We start from the raw sequence: 26,652 nt of genomic DNA on the forward strand, positions 1-26,652 counted from the left end.
GAGCGTGAGGGGGAACTAATCTCTCCATTTAAGAGTTCGGAGCTGATTTACGCAAACCGGCCTTTTTTTTTCCTTCCTCAGTCAAATTCCAGAGGAAGAGTTGATCAGAGTTTCAGAGCCAAGAGACGATTGTTTCACACCTAACGGGCCGAGCTGGTGCAGTTTGAACTTGCTGCCAGGGCTGCTGGAGGCGGCTCGGCCCGTTCCCTTCAGAACGGATCAGAACGGATCAGAGTTTCCGTCTTGGCATTCACAAATGGAAAAACAAGGAAAAGGAACAACTTGAACAAGTCGGAGGATGACAGTTTTACTGAAAACATGCTTTATAATGATAATTTTAACCCTTTAATCTCGGCCCACTTTTTATGTTTACTAAAACAGAGAAAAATACTTCCTGCTCTGTTGTGCTCATAACTAGTGCAGCCACTAGAGGGCGCCTGAAAAAGAAATGCAAGTCTGGATCGGAAACAAACTCCTGCAGAACCCGAACTGTGGGTTAATTTTTTAACAAATCAAATCTGTGAAGACTGAACAGACGGAGATCATCGGATGTAAAGTGTTGTGAGACCGCTGAGTTCGTCAGTAAAATCATGGACTTTTCTTCCAGCTCTTTGTGGATCAGACAGCTCCGTTTGACAGCAGCTCGTTAAACTCAACAGGAGTCGAGAATAAAACACGAAGAGTGAAGCTGTTTCACGGTTTTATTTCAGAGCTCAGAGGTCTGTGGGTTTCGATAGAAGTCTACGAGAACAAACACACTCAGTGTGGAGAGTCAAACGCTCCTTTTCATCTGAAACAGTGTTTTATTTTGAAAGGCAACGACTCGTCCTCAGAGGTCGGCGTTCAGAGCGCCGGTTTGTGGAGTTGGGGCCTTTCAGAGGAACGCCGCAGCACATACAGACGTTCGCCTCCGGCGGACGAGGAGCTTCTGCTGGTTTTCAGAGTGTCCCGTCCGGGCTGCCATAGTCTGAGTCCGCGGAGGAAACGGAAGGTCAAGTCTGTGGACGACCGGCCGGCTCACGAACAAGAAGTGATCAACATCGACCGATTCAGGCGCGGCGGCCCGTTTTTCCAGTCGGCCGTCAGATTTGAGTTCACGGAGCGCCTGCAGCAGGTCAGGTACACGCCCAGAAGGGGAGGAGCTGAGGGGAGGAGGCGTGGCCTCCCGCTCAACGCCGGCCACCAGGTGTGCAGACCTGCAGACGAAAGGAAACAAAGGAGACATGGCTGACTTAACACCAGTAACCATGGTAACCGTACACAAAGATAGAGGCTGCTGCGTCCTCAAAATGATTAAAAGTTATTAAAATATAAAAACTAGATTGAACGTTTCAAAGTTTTGTCACTGAAACGAAGTCGTCTGGTGAAAACACTAACACCAGTGTGTGTGTGTGTGTGTGTGTGTGTGTGTGTGTGTGTGTGTGTGTGTGTATCAATCTGAGGAGCAGTGTGAGTTTCAGGACTTGTGAGGACCGTGTGTTCAGAGAAGACAGGCAATCGCTTGCTGCCTTAAATGTCCTCTCTACTTATAAAAGTCGGAATAATCTCTTGTCCCCATGCTGCGTTCACTGACCTCCGCCTCATCCGCTTCCACCTCCTCCTCCTCCTCCTGCTGCTTCAGAAAAAAAAAATCTGCTTACAGACTGAGTGGATTCTGGTTGTGTAATGAAATAAAGAGATCAGGGCGTCGTGCGCCTCCCACTAATGATCGTTAGACAGAACGTGAAAACGATCCCTGAGAATTCATTCACCCTGAAATCAGAAGGAGCTGTTTTAATTAGAGAGGAGGAGCTGGGAGGAGGTGGGACGAGATTAGAGGAGGAACTGGAAGGAGCTAAGAGGAGCTGGAGGGGGAGCTGGGAGGAGGTGGAGCCAAGCTGCGACCTCCACTGCTGCAGTTCCTCCAGTGTCCACTAGAGGGTGCAGCAGCGAGACATTTCTCACAAATCGACGTGTTGAAACTAATCAGCAGAAAAAAAAACGTGTTTACAGCAGAAATAAATGTGTGTACAGCAGATATAAACATGTTTACAGTAGAAATAAACATGTTTACAGTTGAAATAAACTTGTTTACAACCTGGCTCATAAAACGGTTTTGGTATCTGTAGCTAATTTTCCACATTCACGACAACAGTACGAGTTTTTATGGAATTAAAATGAATTAAGGCTTAAAGTTGTGCAGAATTGAGGGGGCGGGGCTGCTTCGACTGACAGGTGGGTGATGTCACAGTGCCGCCTCAGCTCCACCCACGCACCACTTGTTTGACCAGTTTTGGATCAGGGCGGGGACAGCCGCAGTTTTAACACCACTCTGCACGAAACCTGAGGGTGACGTCACCGCGGCTATTTCTTGTTTTCTATTCAGTCCGTCAGCTGTCGTAGCTCTTCACGCTGTGACTAAAAGGTGAGATCTCATGCACCAACAGAGGAGTAATAGTCGGCATATTCAGTCTTGATGCGTTTTGTGTAAGAAACACCGTCATCCGCTTCACGGCGGCTACAGCTGGAAGTCAACCGACGAAGTAACGAGCAGGAAAACGAATCAGCATCCTGCGACTAATGATGTTCACATCGGGAAATAAAACGACATCGGAAAACCAAAACTTAAGAGCGTATGTTATCACTTCACCAACTCATTTATTTAAGAATTAAATGGAAATCTTTTCGTATACTATAAATAAATGAAATATCAGGCAGCGTGTTTGTGGCCTTCAGGATGAAAACCTCGGAGCCACTCACCGGAGTCTCAGCGACGCTGGGCAGCTCCTCGGGCTGCAGGGTGGAGGTGGTGGTGCTACATGTAGTGCCACTGTCCCTCCACGCCCATCCCGACACCGCCCACCGGACCTGCGAGACAAACACACGGCCTCGCGTCACGTCCAGGCAGGCGAGGTGACGACCACGTACAACACCAAACAAATTTTTTTTAGAGGACCAAAAAAAATATTGAATTCTATTGATTTTTACGAATATAAATCTGAAATTGAAACGTGTCTCTCGGGCGAATCTGCTACAATGCTGATGCTAATCGGGGTCGTGTTTACCGCGTTCACGAGAACAAGCCACGTGAACGGCGCCCTCTTGTGGCTTATAGACGCCGTCCGTGTTGCTGTTGCCTAGCAATGCTGTTCTCACGGCTTGGAGGGCAAATACACCGCTAGCACGACCTCCCGTGTCGAGCTCGAGTTATTTTTGAAAGCGGCGGAGGTCAGTCCTGAGGGAGGCGACAGAGGTCAGCTAAAGCAATCGGTGACAAACATGGTGTCTTGGATGTGTTTACCGCACTGAAGAGAGAAAAGGCAGCAGATGACCTTTGAACCGCTGGCGTGGAAACCCGTCTGATATTATGATGTTTTTTAACAGATGAGCCGTCTCTGCTCTTTCCTGCATTTGAAATCGAAGCTGAGATTCAAGTCGGACTCAAACCGACGTCCTGACGCGGACGGAGACCCAATAAAAACTCCCCGGGATGTCCCAAACAGGCCTCCGTACTCATTATAAACCCTTCAATTTGAGGTTACAACGTGATCTATTTTCTGGCGTCACCTGCAGGACAAAGTTTAGACTTCGTACCGAGCAGTCGTCCAGATTTTTGATCGGGAAAATTATTCTGTCTCTGTCTGTGTTTAGTTTTCTGAACATTACGATGGAATATAATGTGTCCTACAACAACATGAGGTAGGTAACTGGTGTGTGTGTGTGTGTGTGTGTGTGTGTGTGTGTGTGTGTGTGTGTGTGTGTGTGTGTGTGTGTGTGTGTGTGTGTGTGTGTGTGTGTATACCAGGTGGTCTGATCCCCATGTGTGTCTGTCCGTCCATGACGAAGCCTCCCATCGGCTGACCATCTGGACCATACGGTGCTGCCTGGCTCACTGCAGACGGACAGAGAATTTACAATTTTTTTTCTATGTATTTTTTTTTCTAAATACATATATATATATATATATATATATATATATGAAACAATAGCACAAATAAATAATGATATATATATATATATCATTATTTATGATATATAAATAGCACAAATAAATAATGATATATATATATATATCATTATTTATATATATATATCATTTTCACGACTGATGCCGTTCTGTTTGTAAAATAAATCAAATTCTTCAGATGTCCTGTTTTGCCGTTTCTCAAAATATTTTGCAAATATTTTTTCCCCGATGGGGTTCTCAATCTGAGGGTTGGGACACCACACAGGGTCTCAAGATAAACCTGACGACTACACATATTAGACTGAAAACAACCTGCGACCAAAAGTTGTTACAAATATTACAGTAAATGTTCCTTTGAACCAAAACAATGAACAAATAAGTGAGAAACGCTGCAGGTTTGTCCCAGTTTCACTGACAATGCGTTCAAAGACCTCTCCTGTTTTTCTACACTTGTTTATGATGCAGTTTAGTTTTCCTGTTTTCTATCTTGCATCTAATCTTTTGGGGCTGAGGGTCGTTAATAAACGATGAGCAGGCTTTAATTGAAACGTTTTCGTCCTCGCGGGTGAATTTAGCTTCATAACGTTTCATCTCGAGGAGAACTGAGAGAAGTTTTTTTTTTTCACTCCCAGAAGTCTCCAACAGTTTCTGTCTCTCAGCAGCATCTCAGAGTCTTTGTGAAGAAGTCGGCCGCGAGGGTTAATGCTCACAAAGTCCGGGGGCCAAAAGGCTAACGGTGCTCCAGCCCCACTTCAGATGGGGCTCCTATTTGTTTTAACCCCAGATTAAAATGTTGAATGGAGGGCTCAGTCAGAGCGATTAGCATCTTTGTCTGCAGTAAATCGGGTTCAGAGGTCATTCAATCGCAGAGTTTAAGCCTCTCCGTCGGCTTTAACGCACCGAGGAGCCCAGAGAGAAGAAGACTTTCAGCCCGTTTTACACGGCCGGACGTCGGGACGCTTCTTCTCTCAATGTGTTTACGTTTGTGTTCGAGTCATTTTCGGGACTTTGGGGGGAAAAAAAAAGCCGACATCACATCCTGGTTTCAGAGAGTCCAGAAAAAAGGGAAGTAGCAGCTGGAAGACTCATAATTTATCGAGGAGGGTTTTCATTTAGAAAGAATTTAAAGTGGTGTTGAGAATAACAAATCAAAATCTGAGAAAAAAAAACGAACACTAAGGTTTTATTTTCCAGATAAATGCCTGAAAACTTTCCTCATAATAACACTTAGCTGCTTTAAAGTACAAGAGCATTTCCAAGAAAGAGTTAAATAAAAAATTAGGAAATGATGTATTTAAGCAAGTGAAAAAAATGAGTTTCCTAAAAAGATCAATAAAAGGTCTTGGTTCTCGTTGGATGTCAGAGAGAAAGGTCTTGCCTGCTCTGTTGGACTGGTCGATCATGGGCTGAACGATTCGCCGCCTCGCGTTGATGAACCTGAAACAGAAGACAAGAGGAGGACGTGTGTGAATGAGGCCGGCGGAGCAGCTCGTGGTTTCAGTGTTTCATCTTTAAAACATCAGAGAAGCGAAGATGGATGGATGGATGAATGGATGAATGGATGAATGGATGGCTATAGATAGATAGATAGATAGATAGATAGATAGATAGATAGATGGATGGATGGATGGATGGATGGATGGATGGATGGATGGATGGATGGATGGATGGATGGATGGATGGATGGATGGATGGATGGATGGATGGATGGATGGATGGATGGATGGATGGATGGATGGATGGATGGATGGATGGATGGATGGATGGATGGATGGATGGATGGATGGATGGATGGATAGATAGATAGATAGATAGATAGATAGATAGATAGATAGATAGATAGATAGATAGATAGATAGATAGATAGATAGATACTTTATTTATCCCGCAAGGGGACATTTTGTAGTTACAGCAGCATGTACAAGGCAAATACATTTTAATAAAAACTTAAATAGACCTAAGAGTTAAACAGTTCAGGTTAGCTTGTACGCGAGAATCAGTCTAACAGTTAAAACAGTTTCATTCAGGTTAGTTTATTAATTTCATCTGATCATTTGTTTCAGGTTTGCTTAAAGTTTAGTATAACAGCGAAGAGTAACGCTCGACGGCATCATGTGCCCACATGCACTCTTGAAAACCATCATCCTGGTATGCGTGACCTCTGACCTGACACCTCATGTGACGCCCCCCACCCCCTACCCCCCCTCTGCAGAAGAGCTCTGGTCTTCTTCAGCCTGCCGACAACACTGGACATGGCCCAGTGAAGGCTCAGTGGTTCCTCACTTGATTTATGACACCCCCCTCCCCACCCCCCCCCCCCCACACACACACACCAACCTCGTCCCGGGTGCGATAGGTTCATTTCAACAAGAGGGAGGAGAGGGGGCAAAGAAAAGGTTTTCTTTTCACAGAAACAAAAGACAGCAGTCTTTAGATGGAGGAGGAGGAAGAGGAAGAAGAGGAGGAGGAGGAGGAGGAAGGGTAAGGAGAGTTGGACTAGAGCTTCACAGACACTACCTCCAGTAAAATATCAGACGATCCATGAGGACGGGGTCAACAAACAAACAAAACTCATTTTTCAGTTAGTTGAAATATAAAAATAGGAAATATAAGAAAATATAAAATGATGTCTAAAACTGCCGTCAAACTTCATCTTTAAATTTCTTGTTCTGTTCGACACAACGTCCAAAGTCCTTAGTTTCAGATGTTCATCAAAGAAAAGCTCCCGTCTGAAAGGCTATAATTATTAGCGTTTCACTATTTATGGTCCAAAACAATGACTTAATGAATTAAGTCACATTTTTCCTGTTGAAAAGTAGAGATTATTATCTATATTTTTGTTTATTGCGATTCACATAAAACGACCAATAATTTATCCTGATGAAGTTAGTTAATGACATCAGGCCCTCATCAAGAGGGCGGGGCTTAACCTCCAGCATTTAATAACTTAATAATAAGCTTCGTCTCCATAGCAACAGCACCAAAAGTTCATGTACATCAAAGTGATGGACAAAATACACACACACACACACACACACACACACACACACACACACACACACACACACACACACACACACACACACACACACTCCAACCTTCTGCTTGTAAAACAGTTGCTAAGCTCCGCCCACCATGGGAGTCATTGTAAGGTCAGTCCCCCCCCTCCCCCGCCCACCCTCCACACTGGGTGTTTAAATAAACCAGTCCAGCTGTTTGCCATGAAAACACCATTTACACCAACAACCCCCCCCCCCACACACACCACCCCCCCCCCCCCACACACACACACACACACACACATGCACGCACAGTCGAGGAGGTGATGCTCAGAAGAGCTGCAGGTTCAAGAACAGTTCTGGAGTGTTTCAAAAGAAACTAAATTGTTGGAGGTGAAACATGGCAGCGTACCGCTTCTCTTCCTGTCACAGCGTCACCTTCGTCCCACTGTAGAGAGCTTTAAAAATGACATGTGGAACCCATAGGGGAAGTAACCACGGTAACTGTGTGGTTCAGGTGTGTGAGGTTCAGGTGTGTGTGGTTCAGGTGTGTGGGGTTCAAGTGTGTGTGGTTCAGGTGTGTGTGGTTCAGGTGTGTGTGGTTCAGGTGTGTGAGGTTCAGGTGTGTGTGGTTCAGGTGTGTGTGGTTCAGGTGTGTGAGGTTCAGGTGTGTGTGGTTCAGGTGTGTGAGGTTCAGGTGTGTGTGGTTCAGGTGTGTGAGGTTCAGGTGTGTGTGGTTCAGGTGTGTGAGGTTCAGGTGTGTGAGGTTCAGGTATGTGTGGTTCAGGTGTGTGTGGTTCAGGTGTGTGAGGTTCAGGTGTGTGTGGTTGTGATGATTGTGTATCAGTCAGCAGAAAACATCCATCTCTACCTCAGAGCTCCAATTAACCCTCCCGTTAGGCTCCGCCTCCTCTCTGTGAGCAGGGACCAGGAAACCCCACAGGAATTAATCATTGAAATCATTATGGGGTGGGAGGAGCTGCTGACGCCATGGCGACTCACCAGTTGTTGACCTGCAGGACGGTGAGGCCGGTGTCCTGAGCCAGCTGCTTCTTCTGCTCCTCTGACGGGTACGGGTGCTGCAGAGGGACAAAACACAGACGTTAACTAAACATCCGGCTGCTGCTTGTTGTTGTTGTTGTTGTTATTGAGAGTCTTAAAGCTGCTCGGGGCAAGACTCGTCCAGGAAATGAAGTATAATTAATGGAACAAAGTGGTAAGCCAATTAGAGTCCTGTTAATTAGACTCTGTGTGTATGTGTGTTCCTCTGAGTTTTTTTGTGATTGTTCTGATTAAAAATGTGATCTGTGGAGTTTTAAGGAAGTATTTTTTCAGTAAAATTGCAGTTGCAACTGTTTATAGATGTGGGGAAGAGGGAAACCGGACGTGTTCCTCTCTGCAGGCCACTCCGCCCTCGGCCTGCCCCCTCTGTGATCTGATAGAAGCTAATTGGCCTAAACTACATCTAATTTACCACAAAGAGTGATAATCACCTGGTTGTCTTATCACGTCAGATCATCTCAGGAGAAACTAGAGCTTCGGGTTGTTTTACAGATGAAGAACACACGGCTCATTACCAGCATGAGAACCAGGCGAACCTCTATCAGAGGGCGGAGCTTCTGCTAGCAGCCTGGACCAGTTGGAACCACAGACTGTAAATAAAAGTGGACGTAGCTTCCAGGTCTGAAAAATGAGGCAGAGGCTGAAGTACCTTAAGCTACAATACAGCTCCATAGACTCCCATTCAACTTCTCTCATGAAATAGAAAGTCAATAAAATTTCTCCACCAGTTATTTCAGTGTTGTCAGTTAAAGTCACTGCTTCTTATTAATTTTCTGAAAATAACCCCGTCATTAATTAGAAGATAAACTTCAAAAAGATGTGTTTTTGAGGGCGTGGCTGTTTGATTGACAGGCCTGTGGTGCAGTCAGGTTACAGCTATCGGTGGGCGGGACGTAGTATCGTCAGGTTTCCAATTAGATCACTCAGGTCCACCGCTCGCGCCTCTCCCAGCTCATCCAAATATGGTCACTTCCTGCTCCAAACCGCTCCAAACTAGCAAAGATGGTGACGGACAAAATCTGAACAGGAGGCTTCATAACGTTCACAAACCAACTGCTGGTTGATGATTGGTTGGAGTTGATTTTCATGAGACGGAGCTGTCAGACTCTCGGCTCCTCGACATCGGAGCTCAACTCTGAAGTGAAACTGACTTCCTGTTCTTTATCTGCTCTGGTGTTTTACCCTCCATGTTTTTTTTTTTTTAGAGAGAGAGTGTGTGTGTGAGTCTCAGCTCTGATATGAAACATGTTTTTATTGATTAGAAAATGTTCACTAGAATACATAAAAACAATTTGTGTTCTAAGTAGAAAGTCGTCTCTTGTTTTTCGGGAGTTTTGTTCGTCTGTTCTCTGATTGCCGCGTCGCTTCGGTATCTGACCGACGCTCATTTACGCTGTCAGAGAACGAGGCCGCCGTGATGTATGACCACATGCTGCACATTATCTGAGCGTATGTGTGTGTGTATGTGCTCAGGTGGGGGTGAGAGGTCAATAAAGGCGACCCCCACAGAGAGCTGGGCCCCGGGGCCCCCGGCGGTCCTGTCACAGAGGTAATGGATGATGTTTTCTCTGCAGGCTGAGGAGCCACAGAGCGTCTGATCACAGAGGCTTTTATTTTGAAACCAAACCCAGAGGATGTGATTAGTGACTGCAGCCGAGGTCTGCTCCTCCCATCAACACCACAAACATTTACTAACACGTCTACAATCTACCGAATCTTTCTGGAATCTTTCTGGAAACTTTCTGTAATTCCGGGATGATTTTTTTTTCTTGATAATCAATAAGGTCTGTAGAAACCCGGGAATGAAACCTGAAATCTCGACGGCCGCGGCCACGTCTCGCAGAGGGCGTAAACACAACCTCCACCACGGTTGATGCTCGCCATTCATCAAATCTGTGGCGCCAAAGGTTGGTGGGGGTGAGAGGGAGGGGTCCAATCTGCCAACACATGAACACAATGATGGGCGGAGTCTCGGCAGAGACTCGGGACCAGACGGAGGTGACGGTAGACTTCACAGCGTTTGATGTCTGATGCCGTTGTTAGAGAGACTTCCTGTTTGGCCGTGGCTCCAGTTGTGTGGGGAGAGGAAGGGTGGGGGTGGGGTTTGCGGGGGTTGGGTGTATCTGTGGGCGGCAGCACACGTGTCGGTCCCCGAGGGCCGCCGTGGCCTCACCGTCCTCCCACATCTGCAGCTCTGAGGCTGTAAACAGCTGCTGATGGATGGATGGAGGTGTCCCGGCGACCTCTGACCCCTGGTGGTTGGAGGGCGGGGGGTGGGCTGGAGGTCAGCGGCGGGGCTTCCTGCTGCCTCACGTGTCCCGCTCGGCTCCGGAGGCCTCCAGTCCTCCAGCGGGTGAAGCTCCACTGTCGTCTCTCTCGGCCGCCGTCCTGCTGACGAACAGTCGGACATCTAAAGTCTCTCCAGCTGTTTCCATCGGCTCGCGTGTAATTTGTACGTCGGAGCAGCTCGTTAACGAGTCGGTTGACTGTAAACAAGCAGCGGTGGAGCACGGAGCCGCCTCCACCTGCTTCTGTGCGCACGAAATGAAGTACACACTCGTTAGGCTAACTGTCGGTTTCTGCACATTTATATGGAAATAAAACGTGTGTGTGTGTGTGTGTGTGTGTGTTTTTTGGTGTAAACAGCACGTCGGTTTGTGGTTGAAGTTTTATGAGCTGCAGACTTCGTGCTGGACTCCGGTGTTGTGAAGAACGAAGAGGGACGATTTGTGTCTTTTTAAAAGCTGTGAGATTCTTTAACAAAATGACGTTTGTGAGTAAAAATCAATCCACTGAGAATAAAAATGATTTGCATTGAAAACAAATTCTCCAGGACAGTTTGCTGTTTTTTGTACAGACCTCTTTAACGTGGTGAACACACGGCTTTGATTGCGAGTCAGACCTCGTTGGTTTGAGACAAAAACTTTTGATTTTAAATTGAACTGGACGTTAATGAATAGGATCTACACTGATGATATTCAGTCCCTCCAAGTTTTTTATGATTGTTTTGACCATAAATGTTTGATTTTGCAGGAGATTTTGTCATTTGCAGAGTATTAAGTGAGTTTTTTTCCAGTAAAAAAATTGAAAAAAACTTTAACCTGCAAAATAATAGTCTGCGCTGATTTCCTGTGATAATAATCCTGCTGCACATCCCAGAAATATTTGCCTTGTAATGTGTTTTTCTTTCTGTGTTGAATTTAGAGAACCATCACAGGGCTCAAAGGGATTAAAAGTGTCTAAAAGTGACGTAGCTTTACAGAACAGACAGTCTGTGACTGTAATATAGAAAACAAAGGCTCCATCTGTTGTCACAATAAGAGCTTTAAATGCTTTTTAAATCACATTTATTCATCATTAAAAAACAAAGTTCAGTCTCTTCCAGCTAGAAGTGTGGAAAAAAACTCATTCAACATATTCCTCATTCCCATCATAAGACCACATTTCCCACAAACCCCGTCACTTCCTGTTGTTGCGATTGGCTAGCAGCAGTTTGTTTTGATGGTGAGAGGAGAGGGGGCGGAGCCTCGCTGGTTGGAAATAAACCCTTGATTCTGGTAATAATGTCAGTCTTATTTTGAAAGGGGACTTTTTACAAGCTGCCCTAAATATTGCGGAGTTTGAATTTACATGAATTATTGCGATCGCAGGATCCTGATCTCCTGGAGGGATTGACTATCTAATGACACCATGATGGCTTGTGGAAAACATTTACTGACTTTGTATTTCAGGAGAAACTTGATGCTTTTTCAATGGGATTCTATTAGAGACGGCAATTTAAGGTATTTTGCGTTAGCTTTACTTTTTCAGCCTGGTCCAGGTGATAAATGACTGATGAATAATGATGATGAGGTATGTAGGTGCGCAAAAACTCTTTCAGCAGAACGATCAGAGCAGTGACGTGTTTTCAATTAGTCCCCATATTAAAATGGATATTATTAGGGCCCGAGCACCGATGGTGCGAAAGCCCTATTTTTAGTCAAGTGATTATTATGATTCTCTGTAAACAACTGCATTTTTAGCTGCTTTATCATATTCAAAAACTCCTGAAAATTAGTACACCCGTCTCTCCCGGCGAAATTGTTTTTATTTTAGTGGAGTCGTGAGTGGGCGTGGCCAAATGGCTCGCTAGCGCCCCCTAAACAGATGCCCCGGCGGCTCCATTTACCTACATTCACGAAATTCTGTGGAGATGTGTATCACAACGAGATGTACAAAAAAGTTACATTGCACTATTACGTCAACTCAACAGGAGCATTTTGAATTTAGTTGCCATTTTTGGCGATTCACACATACTTTAACAAACTCCTCCTTCAGTTTTTGTTGGACCGACCTGAAATTTAGTCTGTGATTCTTGACACGTTTGGGATTAGAAGTTATCATAAGAATTGGTTTTCGTTGATCGGTGTGCCCGTGACGTGGCAGCCAAAATGTGATATAAAAGTCATACTATAGCACGTCGTCCAAAAAGTGACCGAAAAATGACTTTTAGGTCACTTTTTGCTGTAGTATGACTTTTTTTTTCTTAATTTGGATGACATGCTATAGTATGAGGTTTTTTTTTAAAGTCACTGAACCTCCACCCTTCTTACTGAGAGAAAGCAGTGCTAACCACCACACCACCAATCTTCCCAGTAGTTAAACAGCATTGTGACAAATCTTTGGCTCACTACAACCTATAACTCCACCGTCCACAAATATTCATTCAAACGACTAAAATTGTCGCAGACATTCTTTGGATAGTAGATATACGTGTTTTCAAGGGGGTCTGCAGTGATATTAAATATATTCCTGTAATGTGTAGTATATGCAAAGCTTTTTCAATTTCTCCAAACATTTCAACTTCACTAAAAGTTGAATCAGCATCAACAGGCCAAGGTGGAATCTGAACCATTAATAGCAACCTTGGTGAAGTAGAATCTTTTACCTGTTGAGTTAACCAGACTGTCGGCTGAGTCACTGGAAGCTCTGAGTGAACTCCGTGAAACCCTTTCTCCTGCCGCGACCCACACTCTGGTGCCAAAAATAGTCTAGCCGTCTACGACACCGACTACGAGCTGGAAATGACCTCATGAAGACACGGGTTCGAGCCCCGCCGAGGTAACACACAAGGTTTACGGGGGGGCAAGTCCCCTTAATAACCCACACAGTTCACAGAGAGCAAATCAGCAACCTGTAAGTTGCCACATAGTTCATGGAGGGCGAGACCTCCTAAGGCGAATCCCTCTAAGGGAAGCTACACGGGTTTGCATTTGTACATGGAGTCATACTAATACCAAACCAAAGGTCCATAACAATACTCAAACAAAAAAAGAGTCCAAAAGAGACTTTTTTTTCATTGTGCACTGGTTAGAGCAGTTGCTCTTCTCACAGTGAGAAGTAACTTGAGGGATGCATGTCAGTTTATCTCCATAAAGTGATAAAAAAAAAAAAAAGTCATCCAAAATATCCAAAGTATTTTGTCCCGAAATATTCAAAAAAAAAAGTCATAGTATAGCACGTCGTCCAAAAAGTGACCCAAAATTCATTTTTGTATAGAGTATAAAGTATATAGTATATATATAAACAGGGCATTGCGGCTAAGTTTGATGTTTCGGCGTGATACAGGAAGTTGATGTTTAAGGTCAAACGATGTTCCAAACCTCATGAAACTTGCGTCAGGCACCAACTTTCATGAGTTTTTGAAGATGTTAAAGCTGCCAAAAAAAAAGCCTTTTTTCTTAAGAGAAGAATAAGGAACGAGATCGAGAAAAAAATTAAAACTGCAAGCGGGAATATGCGGACCTTGGCGTGCTGCACGTCGGAGGAGCCGGCGACCCCGAACCGCTGGATCCCCAACGTGCAGTGTGCGAGGGCCCGCAGATCACAATTTATTATGCGTTTCTGTGCAGAATCACACATAAAAGTATAAAATGTTGAACTTTGCAGGGGAAGCCTGACTTTTAACCAAAGAACAGATGTGAACTGTGTTGAATGCTTCACCTCAGAGGACCTTTAATAACCTTTAATACCTTAAATAATCAAAGACCTTTAATAAATGTTAAATGTGTTTTCAGGTCTGTAGACACGTTTGTATTCTTAAAAACTGCTGAGGCTTTCTTTTTATTTTTTTAACAAACTGTCGTCCTTCAGCCACCCTTCACCTACAACACCTTTCTTTCTCTTTCCCTCCCTCTCAGGTAACATCCCCCCCCCCCCATCCTTCTTCCCACTTCCCATCTGCTGCAGATCTCACCGTCCTCCAGGTTCAGCTCAGAGTCCTGGCAGTGGCCCCGCCCCCCCCACCAAGTGGGGACCGATTTAGTCAGTCCGTGTTTGGAGGCAGGCGGGGGGAGAAAGGGGGTGGGGGATGGTGTTGTTTGTTCTCAGCCAAAAACCAGTGAGTCAGACAGGACTGTGATTTCCAGCCGGCCGTCCTCCAACTTTTACTGACCGAACTCAGAGAGACATCAATATAAAACTACAAAGAGACATAAATATTAAACTACAGACATTAATATAAAATTAGACGTATTGGACGGCAGAGGTCAGAGGTCACCGCCCCGGGTCGGTAGCAGGGCGGGACGTGAGGAGGCGAGAGGGTCGACGTGCCAGAGGCTCGGTGGGTCTGAGGCTGTGGTGGGTTTTTTAACTGAAATATAATTTACGAACTTTTTACATGATCGCCACCTTTTTTGGTTCCAAACAGAGACTTTATAAACGGCCACTTTCATGAAGGCTCAGAGACAAACTGTGGAAAAACTTACATTTTAGTTTTTGTGCTGATTATTAACAATTAATACCGACTTTATATGACGTCTAAATGTATTTAATACTTCTGAAGGATTCTGGGAAAACAGCATCTGTGAACAAAACATCCAAACAGTTTCGTCTTTTTTCCGTTTGTACCGAGGAACAACTTTCCTGAACAAATCACATTAAAATATGAGACTTAAAGGAAGCTAAACCACGTGCAACAGGCTGGGCTAGTTAGTGTTCAGCTAGTTAGTCTTTTGTTACTTTGATCATATAAAGTTTTCGCTTCTATTTTATGTCACTTAACAAATTAAGTTACAAACAAATATCAAAGCTCCAAAACGGATTTTTTAATTCTGATACGTGAAAAAGTGAGTAAATTTGTTTCACTAAATCCATCTCCGTAGCTAGAACAATATCTTCTAGTTTATATTTGTCATTAAATAAACATTTCTATTCTTCTATTCTGAACTTCGGTGGATTTCGACCAAGCAGCAACCAGCAGTGACGTCACCCGTTGGTTTGTGAACGTTATGAAGCCTCCAGTTCAGATTCTGTCCAGCACCATCTTGCTAGTTCTGAGAGGTTTGGAGCAGGAAGTGACCATATTTGGACAAACTGGGGGAGGAGCGAGCGGTGGATGTGACTGATCTGATTGGAAACCTGACGATACTACATCCCGCCCACCGATAGCTGTAACCTGACTGCACCACAGGCCTGTCAATCAAACAGACACGTCTTTTTGAAGCTTAATTTCTAATTAATGACGGGATTATTTTCAGATGGCCCTCCAGAAAACTGATAAGAAGGAGCGACTTTAACTTACAACACTGAGATATCTTGTGGAAAATATTTATTGACTTTGTATTTCATGAGAGAAGTTGAATGGGAGTCTGTGGAGCCAGAGGCTTTTTGGAGCTGACCTCTAGTGGCACTTTTATAAACAGTCTGTGTTTTAACCGTGTTTAGCAGCGTTTTAACTTTGCAGCGTTAATGTGTTGTGTTTATCTAAGAGTTATTATCTCAGGGCAGCAGGGGAGGCCTAAACTCTCCCCGTCACTCCTGCGGTCTAACGAGTGTGAGGCCGACGCTCCTACCGTCAGGTGCTGGAACAGCCAGGCTCTCAGGATGTTGGTGGCCACTTTGGGGAAGATGCCTCTCTTCTTGTTGTGCAGTTTGTCTCTGTCGGGGTCGTCGTCGTCGCCGGTGCTCGGAGACGCCACGCCGTTATCCAGGCAGTCACCTGAAGACAGAAACCGACCGGACGTTACGTTCGTCTCTGCAACAAAATTAAACACCAGACTCTGTCAAGAACAAACATGGTGGTAAGAAACCCAGTGTTTTATCTCAAATACCCCTCTCACATATCAGAAAATATATAATTCTAATTCTATACACAAACAAAAGAAAACAGGCAGACATGCAAATTCTTACATAATAAATGTCCTCCGAAAGTTTAACATTATATAGTCATATTATATATGAAATATGTATTTGCATTATATTTGCCGTAAATATTCCCAGTATGAATTTATAGTGTATATATTTTCCAGCATATATTTACAGATATATTCCTATTTTATATTCCCAGTATATATTCCTGTTTTATATTCCCAGTATATCGTTACAGTAAATATTCCCAGTATATATTCTTATTTTATAATCCCAGTGTTCCTCCGTAGCAGCAGAGCGGTGGTTCACAGCTGTCCCGCTAACATTAGCAGGTTCCCATGAGGCCTCTCTGCACTTTTAAAAGCTCCTAACAAATACGTCTTTACTGAAGACCTGCTCAGATTTTTCCAGGTGATGAGGGGATTCAAACTGGTGACCCCTCAGTCACACGTCAGCCTGTAAACCCCCTCCCACCCCCCTTTCAGACTGTGGCACATAATGCAGCACTTCAACTGGAAACCACTAAAAGCTGCCTGGGCCGCTGTTTTTACTGCCCTCTCTCTCTGCCTGTTTAATGAGGCTCATTTTCTCCTCAGTGTTTTTAACAGCACCGGACCGAGGTGAGGGCGACGGTCCTCGGCAGCCGGCGGTGGACCGGGGTCTCAGCAGAGGCGGCGCTGTGTGGCGCGGCGGAGCCCGAGAAGGTGGAAATAATCATAAAAATGATGCGTAACTCCATAAACAAGCTCTCAGCCTCATTAGGCCGGACCGCCAGCTCCCCGAGGCTGATTTACACCCCTCCTCTCCTCCCTCCTCAGCTCTCCGAGGAGCTCCGACCCGACCTGCTAATGGTTTGTGACAACAACTCAGCTTCACAACAACCGAGGAGCCGAGGAAGAGGAGGCCGGAGACGAGGAGGAAACCAGAAAGGTGGAGGTCGACATGCTGAGTTGTATTTTCATCACGAACACAATCAGACCTGCAATTCACCTCCACACTAAAAGATTCTGGTTGACAACATTTCAGCAGATTAAACAGGAATTATTACACCAATTAATTTCATGCCAATATGTTCAGGAGAATTTTATTCCTCGTTCTGTGAATAATCTGTGTTTTAGTCACTACACACAGAGCGGCTCATTACAAGAGACGAATCATTAAACCGTTGACGTCTGAACAGACGAGCCGCTCTGCTTCTTAAAATCTGTTTGTGCAGCGTTTTATTGGCCACAGTCTCACTTTATTTTCCACTACGGATCATTTCTCCTCTGGCTGGTAGAGTTGGGAGGAGCCCGGTGAGAAGCAGCCAATCCGGCGCCCCAATAACAGTGACCTCACTGCCAAAGTCAGCGCTGGAATAAAATCACTGACACTGCGTTCCAACATCCATACTACATACTATTTAGTATACCAAAAATACATAGTAGGTTAAACGTAGGATGCCAAAAGTACCAGGATGTTCAACCACATCCAGTCGTATCCTGCAGTCTGCAGGCCAGCATGCTACTCGAGCTGTTCTGACCCACAATCCTTTGCGCAGCGGAAGATAACGTCACGTCGGCTGAGCTGCAGAGACAGTTGGTGGCGCTAATGCTCCGCCCACAAAAGGAAGGAGAAGAAGAAGAAGCATTAAAAGGAAGCGTACTCGTTCCAAATCGCATCCTTTTTCTTTTTACTACAAACGTCGCGCTTCGGACCGCGACGGATATGACAGAGTGGGTCAAAGTTCAAGATGCATTTTTATGATGAAGTAGTTTGTCCCAATTGTAAACATACCACATGCAACAGTATGTACTTTTTATGGGTAGCTGTAGTCCGTACTAAAAGTAAAAAGAAATAGTGTGCGATTCAGAACTCAGTTAATCGCTAGCCGCTAACCTCACGTCTCTCTTCCCGTTTCCTATCGTCCTCTCGCATTTCAACCTGCAGGTGGCGCAACGTAAAACATCAGAGGATCACCAGAATCGTTGGGAAGCACCTGCAGGAGTCCACGCATGTGCGAAACATTTCATCTCAGTTCATTCGTGACGTTGCCTGTCGGTCTGTGAGCTGCTGTTTGGACATTTCAGCAGTAGCCATCTTTGATTTTTGGAGCAGGAAGTTACCATATTTGGACGAGCTGGGGGAGGAGCGAGGGGCGGATCTGACTGAGAACCTGAGGACACTATGCCCCGCCCACCCGTACTGGAAACCCTACGCCTGTCAATCAAACGGACACCCCCCCCAAACATTGAATGGGAGTGTACTGGACCAGTCCCTAGTGGCTCTCAGTGGTACTGCACGTTAAGGCACTTCTGCATTGGCTACACTTATCAGACTGGAAGTTTTTCCTTCCTTCTGTTGGAAGTGTTTCTCCCTTTTTCTCGCTAACTTTGAAATTTTTGTATTGTTGGGTTCCTCTACAGCGTATATTCCCAACGTTGGGATCTGGCGCTGTATAAATAAAATGGGGAATTTTCTACATAATATTAATGTTCTGTTCTGAAAAAAAGACCTTAAGACCCACAAATGCGGACCTGCTGGTGGTGAAAGATGAAAGCAGCGATACGGATGTATCCTCTGGAGACCAGGAACGTCCATCCAGCAGCTGTTTGGAGTCACGCAGTGAAACAGACGATCACAGTATAAATGCAGACGCAGGCTGCGGCAGAAAAATCGGGCGGTCCGGTTCGTTTTTTCAGAAGAAACACTGAGTGAGGCTACGAAGTCCGACTGAGACCGGCGGCAGGGAGGTCCAGAACTGAGCTTGGTAGAGGACGGCGTCTGCTGACGGTGTCTCTTCTGGAGGTCGGACTCTCAGGTGGACTGTGGTGGTGCCCCCCTCGGTGGTGTCAGAGTGGATTTGTGGGGGTGGACGGAGGAACCGCAGGGCCCGTTTCGGATGGACCGAGAGCAGCGGCCCGAAACCGAAGCGGAGTTTAAACTGTGTTTCAATCATTGTCGGTGGCAGTGAACTTTAACTTCCTGTCACATGAGCGTCCGGCGTTGCAGAGGTGATATCAGAGAGAGAAAACCTGATAAAAAACAAAACAAACAAAAAAACTCTCTACTTCTATAAATCTAATAAAGTTCTCCCAACGTGCTGCTCAACCTCCCCGACGAACACCCGACAACGTGTTTCAAAAGGTCACACGTCAGATATTTACCGTGTTCACTGCTGTTGTCGCCGCTGTGAGACGTGTGTCCCCCGCTGGATGGGCCCGGCGTCCCGGCCGACCGGACCGACGCCGAGTCGTCGTGATCTCTGCTCCACGAAATCTGCGGAGCAGGAAAAACGTGGTTTAAACCAGCGGGTTCGTCTCCACCACACACAACCTTCTGCACCTCAGCGGAGCGCGAAACCTTCCTCTGACTTTTAAGAAAAGTTCCCGCCCTGGTTTCTGATCCACGAAAATAAAAAAATTCAAAAAAACATGGACAGGAATGTTTTGTGGGACACGAAATTTGGGCATCTTCTGTTCTGCGGGTCTAAAAACTGTCTTAAAGTGTAATACCAGAGAGGGCCACTAGGGGCTGTCGGCTAACACATGTCAGGCTTCAGGAGCGGTTTTACGAAGCGGTGGGTGACGTCACGTGGACATAATAAACATTAAGACGTTCAAAACAAGAATTGACACTTTTCCATTCTCACCTGATCGACGTTGTTCCCCGACAACCTGATGAAGTCCTCGCTGTCCGAGCGGTTGCCGTCTCTGTCGTCGATAACCAGATCGATCGGCATTTTCCCCTTCAGACAGCTGATGTACCGATGGCAGAAGTTATCACAGAGCTCGTGGACCTGGAGATGAAACACGAGAACGAACGATGAAGATCGATATTCATCGTTCTAAACAGATGTTACAACAACATTTTGGTTTGTTCCCAACCTTCTCCAGCTCCAGCAGGTGGAACCGCAGCACCTGGATCGCCTGAATCATCTGCAAAAAAAGACATCGTAAAGATAATTTCAATAACTTTTAATGAAACGGACTGCAGGTAAAATTCATCGACAGGTTTCTGTTTGTTTCAGCACTTACAGGTTAAAACTGGAATTATCATGAGTGATAAATGTAGGTTTGATTGACAGGTTGACACTTTGTCCTCTGAACAGGAGAACCGACTCTTTAATCAACCCAAGTAGTAAAAGCAGGTTTAGCTTGATGGTCGAAGTAGCAGACTTTTATCTGGGAGGGTGGGGTTTAATTCCTGGAGGTGACCAAGTTTTCTTTTTGGAGCCAACCTCTAGTGGCACTTGGTGGTATTGCAGCTAAAGGTACTTCTGCATCTGCCTCATTTTTCAGAGCCAGGGGCTACAGACACTTTTAAATAGAGTCTGTGGTCCAAACCTAGAGATTTTTTTTCTAACTTTAAGTAAAACCTTGTGGGTTTCCACATGTTTTCTTAAAGCATGTGACGCTGTAACGCTTCACTCGCTTCACTCTGGTGGACGGGCGAGTGTCATAAATCTTACAGGACCTTTCGTCATCATGGTTACAATAATAAACAAGCACTGTTGGTTAGAAGATAAAAAAAAAAAAAAAAAAGGAAACAAACGGCACCGCGCTACAAGAACAAGTCAGTAACTACGTATTTGCACCAACTGAGTTCGCACCTTCATGAAGTTTTTAATTAAATAAAAATAAACTGTAAAATATCTTACAGGTCTCAAAAGACTTCCTGAACAGAAGCACCTGAAGATACTCCTCCCACTCAGCAGTCACCTGACTTCCTGCTTTGCTCCCGTTGTAGTGTCCTAGCTTTGTTTAGTTGGAAAACCAACTCGATGGGTTCTCTTGGATGTGTTGTCGTAGAGACATGCGATGATATGATAAAGAACAGATTTCAAACTACTCACCAAATTATCCAGCTCTGGGTTTGATGAAAATAACGGCTTCTCCGATCGGATCTACACACACACACACACACACACACACACACACACACACACACACACACACACACACACACACACACACACACACACACACACACACACACACACACACACACACTTCAGTAAGACTTCAGTAAAATTGTATTTCTTAATAAAATGAAATGCCAGAGATATTCTTGTCTTGAACCTCACGTTGTGTTTACAACAGTCTCTCCTCTGTACTCTGTGTTACCGGAGGACTCCACTAGAGGGCGAACCGGTGAAACAAGGATATAATCACAACACCAACAAACATAGCAAGATCGACGGGGGGTCACTGCTTCGACAAAACAAGGCATCAGCTCCGCCCACACGTACAGAATAGTCTCCATTTAGTTTTGATCCGGTCTCAGCTCCACACTGCCCCTACAGGTCATCTGTATATTACATCTTCACAGCTAACGCTCCAAACAGACGCAGGACAGGCAGCCGTCACACACGTGTAGTTTTATCTCCATCCTGTTATTATTACCTCAGTTTATTCCCAAATCTATTTAAACGTTAGACTTTATTTTATATAAATACTGTGTGTGAGTTTCCTCTGTATGTTTATACCCCTCCACATTTCCTTTTATCTGGGAGCTCCAGTTTCCTTTCACAATAAGAGTTCACGTACGATATCAAATATAAAGGAATGTTTCTGCACAGTCAGCACTTTCACTCAGCAGGATTAACCCGGCTCTGTCTCGGACCTGAAGCGGCACTTCCTGTTTACCTGTTTGGAGAAGACGGCGATGTCCTCGCTGAAAGAGTCCGAGGAGCAGACGTCTCCTCCGACCACGCCGGTTTCCCTCGGAGTGCACGTCGCCAACTCACACTTCTCAAAGATTAGAGCGAGGAGAGGGAATAAAGGATGTCTGGAGGAGGAAGAGAAAATCTCTGATCATTTTGCTACTGCTGGAGGTTAAGATATGTCACAGTAATGCTTCTCTAATACAGTTGAACGAAACAACAGAGGACCCACAGTGTAACCCTGAGGAACTCCAGTCTTCTGTTTATCTTGTTGGTAAACTTCCGGTTTGTATTCTGAACACTCATTTAATGAGGTCACATGGACAGAAAACCTCTTAACTGAAGTAATCTCCAGATTACTAGCTGTAATTTAATTACTGTGTCCATGTAAACATAACCTCTACAGATGAACCCACCAGCCGCTTTAATGACTCTATGGATAATTGATTGTTTTAATCTTTGTTTTAAGGCAAATATTATTTTACGTAATTGTGTTCACAATTCGACTTTTTAAAAAAAATGATAATAAAACTGAAGCTTTAAAATCTTTTATTTACTATTTTGTCATGCTTTGCCTATAAAACAACTGACTGCTTGATTGAGATATTAATCGGATTATTAAAATATTTGTTAGCTGCAGTTTTACAGTAAAATAACCAAAACTACAACTTAAATATTGATTCATCTATTTTTCAGCTTGTGGCTGGTTGGAAGTTAAGAAGGTAAAAAGTTTGTCATATTTTTAAAGGAGGCATGAGAGCAGCTCACTATAATAAATATTACTTTGACTTTCAAAACAAAGTGCTTTAAAAATAAATTGAAAAAAAAATGACGAATAAACAAATATTTAATATAAAAGAAAGTTTATATTTATAATAATATTATTGGTTTTATTGGTTTTCTATAATATTAAAATCATTTTCAATAATGAATGAGAAACTTAAGACATGTTGGTAATAAAAGTAACATTTATCAACTTTAAAAAGTTGGACATAAAAAAAATCTTATTTCAAAAACATATGAATAAATCTACTGTAACAACTCATCAGCTGTAAGTGTGTGAAGTTAGAAGTTTACCAGAGCTGCTGTTTTTAATTAATTAAGTATCTGATCATTTTATAATTGTATAGGTCGTTTAAAAATTCACTATCAGAGCAACAAGAAAAAAGTTTTTATATAAAGTCATTTTTGTTTGTGTTTATTTATTGTTTTTGTTGGTTTGAACAAAGATCTTCTATTCGACTGAATTCACACGAAAACGTTTTCTTCACTCCGTTTATTTCTTCTGTTGGTTTTATGAAGTACATTCATATACAGGGTAAATTGGCACACACACACACACACACACACACACACACACACACACACACACACACACACACACACACACATATATATAAATACACACACACACAAATACACATGTAAATACACACATATTTTTGAATTTGTGTCATTAAATGTTTTTGGACTGAAATTAACATTTAATTACTGAGAATTCCTCGTAATTATGACAATACAAAATAAATAAATATTATGCGACGACATGGGGTTCATTTTCAGAGCTATGCCAATGATACTCAGCTGTTCATCTCTTCATCGCCTGATGACATCACTCTGATTAATAAACTGCATCAATCACATCAGTTTTTTACAGCTGAACAAAAATAAAACGGAAGTGTTAATTATCAGAGAAAGATGTCAAGTATATATTTATATAGAAATATGTATATATTCATATTATATTTCTTTTTTTAATCTATTTTATACATTAATTGTATATATTTATACTGTATACTCTTACATACTCTGCCATGTCACTTATTTTACCATTTTATTTTATTTATTTATTTTATCTGTCCAAATGTTTTTATTTTATTGTGAAATTATTAATTATTATTATTTGCCATTTTGTACAAAAGTTGCTCTGTAAATAAAGTTGTATTTCATTTACTTTGACTGTTATTTTTGTTGGCATTATTATCATTTTGATTAAATGTCCACATGACTCCGTTTTTTTTTTCACTGTCAGTACCTGAATAGCTGAAATGATTGATTGACAGCTGCGTTTCACTTCCTGCTGTGATGAGCTGAACGTGCAGGTGCGGCTCAGTCATGTGATAATGTGATAATGTGATAATGTGACACGATGATGTAACGACGTGCTGTTTGAGTAAAGGAGCAGTCTGTGAAGAACCGCTGAACTGCGTCTCGTTTAAAAAAAAATTGTCCGTTCGCCGGTCTCACCCATAAATGGCGTCTCTGTCCCTGCTGTGCCCGGCCGTGTTGGTGATGGAGGTGATGGAGGACTGGGCGAACTGGTGAGGAGGGAAGGGACCGGCCAGGTGGACGGCCTGCAGCGAGCGGGCAGCTGCAGCGGCGTGGTGGTGGTGGGGGTGGTGGGGGTGGTGGCGGTGGTGGGGGTCTCCGTACACCCCCCCCACCCCCTCTAGCCCGTAGTGGGCCAAGTCTTCATACTGGAACAGAGATGAGAGGTGTGTGTGACCTTTGACCTCTGCGGCAGCGACGCCACAACCAAAACACGAAAACTTGACATCGTAAGGTGAAACTAGAGTTGTGAAAATCCAACTTGAGAATTTGTTCGACGGCACTTCTGAAAGACACAACGTCACAGCTGTTCCTGTTATTCTGACCACCCCGGTTTATTGTCCCCGAACACTGTCGGACAGCAGAAACATGACGACATTAAAACATTCGACGACATGAAACAACGTTAAACAAAATTAAACAACATGAAACAACGTTAAACAAAATTAAACGACATTAAACAACGTTAACATTTTCAGTCTGTTCCTTCACTGAGCAGACGTTCCTGTTATTTTGTCCACCCCCTGTTTATCAATGCTTTTTAACTCTCCAACACACACACAGTGTTTGTCAGTGTGTGTGTGTGTGTGTGTGTGTGTGTGTGTGTGTGTGTGTGTGTGTAGACAAAATAATCTGAACACTAAACGTGCAGCAAGAAACACAAAACGAAACCTGATGAAGTTTTTAAAGTTTGTAAAGTTTTTAAAGTAAAAATCTGAGTTCAGACTGGAAATTACAGACTAATAATCACGAACATGATTTATGAAAACTAGTTTAAAGTTCATAAATCAAATCAAATTAGAACTTTTAAAACAAGAAATAAGTGTTTAAATGTTTTTTTTTTTTTTGGTAAATTAATTTCAGTTTATTTCAAGTGTAACATCACCATGGCAGCGTGGTGTCAAAACACTTCACAATCACAAAATAACAGCAAAACAAAATAACAAAAACCACATTAAAAGCATGAATCATTTCAAGAAAGTTTAAGGTGGGTCTACAGCAGCATGAAGGGATGTTCATGGTCAGCCAGCGTTTAAAAAATTGAAACATGTAAAATATTTTGTTATTCTGCAAATTCGTAAAAAAGAAAATCTGATTTCATTTTAAGTCAAAAAGATGATTTTATTTTACAAAGTAATGGAATATTATTATCTACATGTATGTAACATAATATGTCTGTCGTGTCCTGTGTGTGCACTCAGTAAGGTCACATTCAACTGTTCAAATCTTTATTTTACACACCTGAATTTAACATTTATATTTTTTATTCTTTACTTTTAAAACGTCTGTCTGTCCCGTTTACTTGTTGTGGTTTGAATATGAAATACATCATTATATTTAATATTTCGGTCGCATGTTCGTGTTGTAAAAAGTCTAAAAGAAGTGGCTCACTCGTCTCACTCGTTTTTTATTTTCAGGTTTTATCAGAACAAACAAATGAAAAAGTCTTTGCTGTGTTTTAACTTTATTCTACTTTGAAAAGTTCACAAAAACGCGTCAAGGAGGGAAAAACTTTTGACCTTTTCTCATCAGTTTAACAGAAAGGTTTTTTTTTTTTTTTTCAAAGGCCTGAAGTTCAAAATTAAGAAAAGAAAAAACGTTTTTAAAAAATCTGTTTAATTCTGAAAATTAAACGATTCAGATCCAACAGATTATGTGAATTTGTAGTTTTTAGAAATTTATTTTGTTTCCTGTGTTTAAGTTCTGATCTCAGTTTATTAAATTATTACGTTGAGGTGAAATGATTTTAAATTAGATCAATTCATTTGAAAAAAATAAACTTTTTGTAAAATTACAATTAAAGAAGAGAAATAATTAAATCCAGTTTTGAAACTTTCAGGATTATTTTTTCTACTATTAAAGTCAAATATAAATTATTATGATTATGAATAAAACAGCAGATTTCCTGGAAAACTTTCCTCCTTCATTTGTTTAAATTGTGGTCCGGTCCGGATTCAGTTCTCTGGACTCAGACCTGAACTCTCCATCCTCCTCTGCGCTCATTAAACTTCTTTTTTACGCACCCGTTGCGCCATCGACTCTCCTCCCGGACTCCAGGTGACTCCGGCGGGGCCAAACACTCATCCACCCTCCGGTACCGGAGCGCTGGTCGGTTAATCCACACTGAGTCCAGCCCGCGGAGCAACACGCGGCTCCCTGCCGGGTCCGGGGAACCGACCGGCGGCCACAGTCCGCCGACAGCAGCGGCAGCCTGGCCACACGCTGTCCTGCTCCGGGCCTCCCGCTGCAGGCGACCCGCCGAACAACCGAACAGCCTCCGCAGGCCCGAACCGATCCGGTTACATCCAAACTGAAGCGACGCCGACCCGCCCGCTGCGCTCTGAGCCGGGCCGTGCGGCGGAGGTGCGTTCAAATCCCCATCACAGCTCCCGGAGAGCAGGCAGTCCGGCTGGGAGGGGCGGGGAGGGGGGAGGAGGAGGGGAGGGTGTCTTCCCTCAGTTAAAGGAGCAGACACTCGCTGCGCGTCCCCGCAAAGGCGCGCCGCCGCGAGGCGCCCCGGATGGCGGAGAGCCATCCTGATGACC

The 26,652-nt window shown here is 43.7% G+C and overlaps 1 protein-coding gene across 2 annotated transcripts; it reads right to left on the minus strand.

Moving 5' to 3' along the window:
• Positions 1–687: 687 nt before the first annotated feature.
• Positions 688–26,524, minus strand: meis1a (Meis homeobox 1 a). 2 transcript variants are annotated; one of them, XM_069722059.1, is made up of 13 exons: positions 26,131–26,522; positions 24,026–24,255; positions 21,762–21,903; positions 20,969–21,019; positions 20,001–20,051; positions 19,766–19,912; positions 19,281–19,392; positions 15,840–15,985; positions 7,948–8,024; positions 5,325–5,383; positions 3,782–3,871; positions 2,740–2,847; positions 688–1,196 (listed from the first exon to the last, which is right to left on the minus strand). In XM_069722059.1, the coding sequence occupies exons 1-12, from the start codon at positions 26,140–26,142 to the stop codon at positions 2,795–2,797; spliced, it is 1,170 nt and encodes a 389-aa protein (XP_069578160.1). In that variant the 5' UTR covers positions 26,143–26,522; the 3' UTR covers positions 688–1,196; positions 2,740–2,794. The 2 variants fall into 2 exon arrangements, with proteins under 2 accessions (XP_069578160.1, XP_069578161.1); XM_069722060.1 differs by lacking the exon at positions 3,782–3,871 and having other exon boundaries at positions 26,131–26,524.
• Positions 26,525–26,652: the final 128 nt, after the last annotated feature.

This window comes from Brachyistius frenatus, unplaced genomic scaffold, assembly GCF_029030835.1.
Source record: "Brachyistius frenatus isolate BFR_SWC_R1_liver_20210118 unplaced genomic scaffold, ASM2903083v1 Contig_281, whole genome shotgun sequence".
NCBI classification, from domain to species: domain Eukaryota; kingdom Metazoa; phylum Chordata; class Actinopteri; family Embiotocidae; genus Brachyistius; species Brachyistius frenatus.

What these genes read in the sequence shown, in the direction of transcription:
- meis1a (XM_069722059.1), bottom strand. An exon ending in GACAGAGACGCCATTTATGG is followed by an intron (nt 21,904 to 24,025) that starts GTGAGACCGGCG and finishes TTCCTCCTCCAG; the next exon opens with ACATCCTTTATTCCCTCTCC. An exon ending in CGACCAGTCCAACAGAGCAG is followed by an intron (nt 3,872 to 5,324) that starts GCAAGACCTTTC and finishes GTCCGTCTGCAG; the next exon opens with TGAGCCAGGCAGCACCGTAT.